Below are 3,652 nucleotides of genomic sequence, written 5' to 3' on the forward strand. Positions count from 1 at the left end.
CACTATTGCTTCCTCTACTATTTCTTCCCTGTTTGTGAGCAGCAGGTCAAGAAGAGCTTTTCCCCTAGTTGGTTCCTCCAGCACTTGGACCAGGAAATTGTCCCCTACACTATCCAAAAACTTCCTGGATTGTCTGTGCACTGCTGTACTGCTCTCCCAGCAGATATCGGGGTGATTAAAGTCACCCATGAGAACCAGGGCCTGTGATCTAGCAACTTCTGTTAGTTGCTGGAAGAAAGCCTCGTCCACCTCCTCCCCCTGGTCTGGTGGTCTGTAGCAGACTCCCACCACGACATTACCCTTGTTGTTCATACTTCTAAATTTAATCCAGAGACTGCAATGCTGTCTCCTCTCCCTCCATTCCTGCTGCCTTGTAGGGTGTGATGCTACATTAACAGCAATGTGTCAACCCTTGAGGGCTCAGCCAAGTGCTAGTTCATCATTTAGCAGTAAGGCATTTCCTGGGAAATATCCCTCCCTCTGATTCCACCACCTCAACCAAACTTCACAATCATCATTGCTGTGTACAGTATTCAATTGTTTGTTTAAAAGATATATATATATATATATATATATATATATATATATATATATATATATATATATATACACACACACACACACAGTATAATATAAATTTATATAATATATATAAAATAAAAAAAATTCCCTGGAACCTAAGACCACCTATTTACATTAATTCTTATGGGGAAATTGGATATGCTTATCATTATTTCACTTAAAGTCGCATTTTTCAGGAACATAATTACAACATTTAGCGAGGAGTTACTGTATGCTAAAATTTGTCCTTTAAGCTTCCATGCCTGTTTCTGAATGCAACTAGTTTAAGAACAGTTTTTCTCAGGGCCTCATTGACCTCCTTGTTTCTCAGGCTGTAGATTACAGGGTTGATCATGGGAGTCAGGACTGTGTAGAAGACAGAGAATAGTTTGTGTAGGACCTTGTGATTGTTGGCTGTTGGAACCACATAGACAGTAATCAGCGTCCCATAGTAAACTATAACCACAATGAGGTGAGAGGAGCAGGTGGAAAAGGCCTTTTGCCTCCCTGTGGTGGACGGGATTCTCAGGATGGTGGTGATGATACGAATGTAAGATGTCAGGACCAGTAGACAGGGCACAAGTGTCCCTAGAGCAGAGACAATAAATGTCAGCAGTTGCACAGTCTGGGTGTCATCACAGGACAGCTTTATCACCGGTGAAAAATCACAAAAAAAATGGTCAATTTCTTTGGAATCACAAAACTTTGATTTGAGCAAGAAAATATTTATTGTGGTGCAGCCTAGAAAGCTACTTATCCAGGACCCTGCCACTAGCTGGCAACAATTTCTGCCATTCATCAGAGCAGCATAGCGGAGTGGATTGCATATCGCTAAATATCGATCATAAGACATTGCCGCGAGCAGCAGAGATTCTGTAGCTGTCAGGATACCAAAGAAATATGTTTGCAGAATGCAGCCCTTAATAGAAATGGTTCTATCCCCAGTCAGGAGACTGGCCAGCAGCCTGGGTAGGAAGGTGGAGCTGTAGCAGATCTCCAGGAAGGACAAGTTCCCCAGGAAGAAGTACATGGGGGTGTGAAGGTGCTGATCAGTCACAATTAGTGCAACAATGAGGATGTTCCCTGCCACAGTCACAACATAGATCACTAGAAACACGAGAAAGAGAAGGGGCTGCAGTTCAGGGACATTCCCAAACCCTAAGAGGATGAATTCCATGATGAGTGTTTGGTTTCTTCCTTCTCCTTTTCCCATAATATGTATCTAGAAAAAGAAAATCATTAAGTATTGATGGAGTGCACACAGTCAGGTTGTGCTGTCGATTACACTAGGTGAAACCAAGAGCGAGTAACCTCGTACCATGGCATCTCTCTACCAGAAAAATGAAGCTGTCATTAAACAGAGGTAGACTCATATAATTAAGAGGTTGAGCTTCCAATATAGGTGAACTAAGAGCCTACTGAATTGAAGAAATGTCCCTTCTACTTCCCTGAATCTCTCTTGAACTTTAAAGAAAAACTTTTAGGCTGGGATTTTGAAATATCTTTATCTTATCGGAGTCATAGCAAGAAATCTAGAAGACATAACAAAAAATCAATAGATTGTAAATTAAAAATATTGAGAGTTCAACCATGGATACATGTCCCCTGCAGCTGGGAGGTGTAATTCCCAGCTTGGATAGATGTACATACACTAGCTTTGGTCATCAAGCTAGTAGGATAAAATTAGCGGTGAGAACACGGCAGCACACACAGCCCTTTGAGATGGCCACCTGTATATGTACCTAGGATCTCAGATGAGACTGGGCTCGGGCAGCTAGTCTGTGCTGTGGAGGCAATTTTTAGCACAAAGCTCAGTAGCTCAGTCAAAGATAGAGTGTGTAGGTTTACCGGAGCAGGGAATTACACTTGCCACATGCAGTATAAACACACCCCATAAGGCACAAACCGAAACAGCAAAGAGGCTGAGGTTTGCACGAAGGTCTTCCAGCTATCCTCTATCAGAGCAGATTCAAAGACAAATTTGCCCCATTTGATAGATGCGGCTGAGAAACAGACACAGACATACAAAACCCCACCACAACCACTCCTAAACACACACTATGGGGAGTTTCCTGTACACAATTACACCAGGTTCAATTGCATCAGCTTCATGTGGATTTACACAAGTGCAACTGAGATTGGAATCCATCTGCATATAAAGAAATGTAAGTGAAATAAAAATGAAAACTCATGAAGAGAGAAAGAAGAGAGTCATTTTTATCCAGAAGGGAGAATGTGCTTGGAGAAAAATGAAAAACTGGAGAAAAAGAATCATAGAATCATAGAATCTCAGGGTTGGAAGGGACCTCAGGAGGTCATCTAGTCCAACCCCCTGCTCAAAGCAGGACCAAAAAGAAAGAGATATATATACAGAATGAGTTAAAATACAGAGAGTGAGAGAGAGAGAGAGATTGTTTATTTCTCCAAATGTTATGAGCAATAAAATATAGATACACTTCTACTCCAATATAACACGAATTCAGATATAAAGTGGTAAAGCAGCGCTACAGGGGGGTGGGGCTGAGCACTCCGGTGGATCAAAGCAAGTTTGATATAACACGGTTTCACCTATAACGCAGTAAGATTTTTTTGGCTCACGAGGACAGCGTTATATCGGGGTAGAGGTGTATGTTTAAAGAGAAGTAGCAGATCCTTGCTGTTAAAGCAAAGATATCAGAGCGAATAAGTTGGAAATCTCTTCCTTGCTTTTCCCCTACACATTTCTTGATTTATCGATGATCGTCCCTTCTGATCTCTTCAGCCACTGCCTTCGGTTGCACCCGTATAAATGTAAGGAGACTGTTGCCCCCTTACTAACACTCAGTGGGGGTGTTTTGGTTGCTAGCTCCCAGCACTAAAAGGGGAGGGTGGATGGGAAATCAGGACCCTGAAACTGACAGTCCCCAGGAACAATGGGGAGAGGCCAATGCTCCAGATCAGCCTGATGGACAGGGAGGGCAGGCTAATCAGGGAGTCAGGAGGCCAGGGCATCCCGTCCTCCGTGTGAGCTGGAATTGCCTGGGTCAGACAGAGTGGTGCCGAGCTAAAGAGAGAGCAGGGGCCCAAGCTGAGCTGGGGAGCAGAGCCAGGT

General features: G+C 43.1%; 1 protein-coding gene across 1 annotated transcript; it reads right to left on the bottom strand.

Moving 5' to 3' along the window:
* Nucleotides 1-796: 796 nt before the first annotated feature.
* Nucleotides 797-1,774, bottom strand: LOC120380098 (olfactory receptor 1009-like). The gene has a single exon (XM_039497594.1). It carries the CDS (start codon nucleotides 1,772-1,774, stop codon nucleotides 797-799), a length of 978 nt encoding a protein of 325 aa, XP_039353528.1.
* Between the last annotated feature and the right edge of the window lie 1,878 nt (nucleotides 1,775-3,652).

This window comes from Mauremys reevesii, linkage group 13, assembly GCF_016161935.1.
Source record: "Mauremys reevesii isolate NIE-2019 linkage group 13, ASM1616193v1, whole genome shotgun sequence".
Lineage (NCBI taxonomy): Eukaryota > Metazoa > Chordata > Testudines > Geoemydidae > Mauremys > Mauremys reevesii.

Coding starts and splice junctions, on each gene's coding strand:
- LOC120380098 (XM_039497594.1), bottom strand. CDS start 1,774: ATGGGAAAAGGAGAAGGAAGAAACCAAACACTCATCATGGAATTCATC.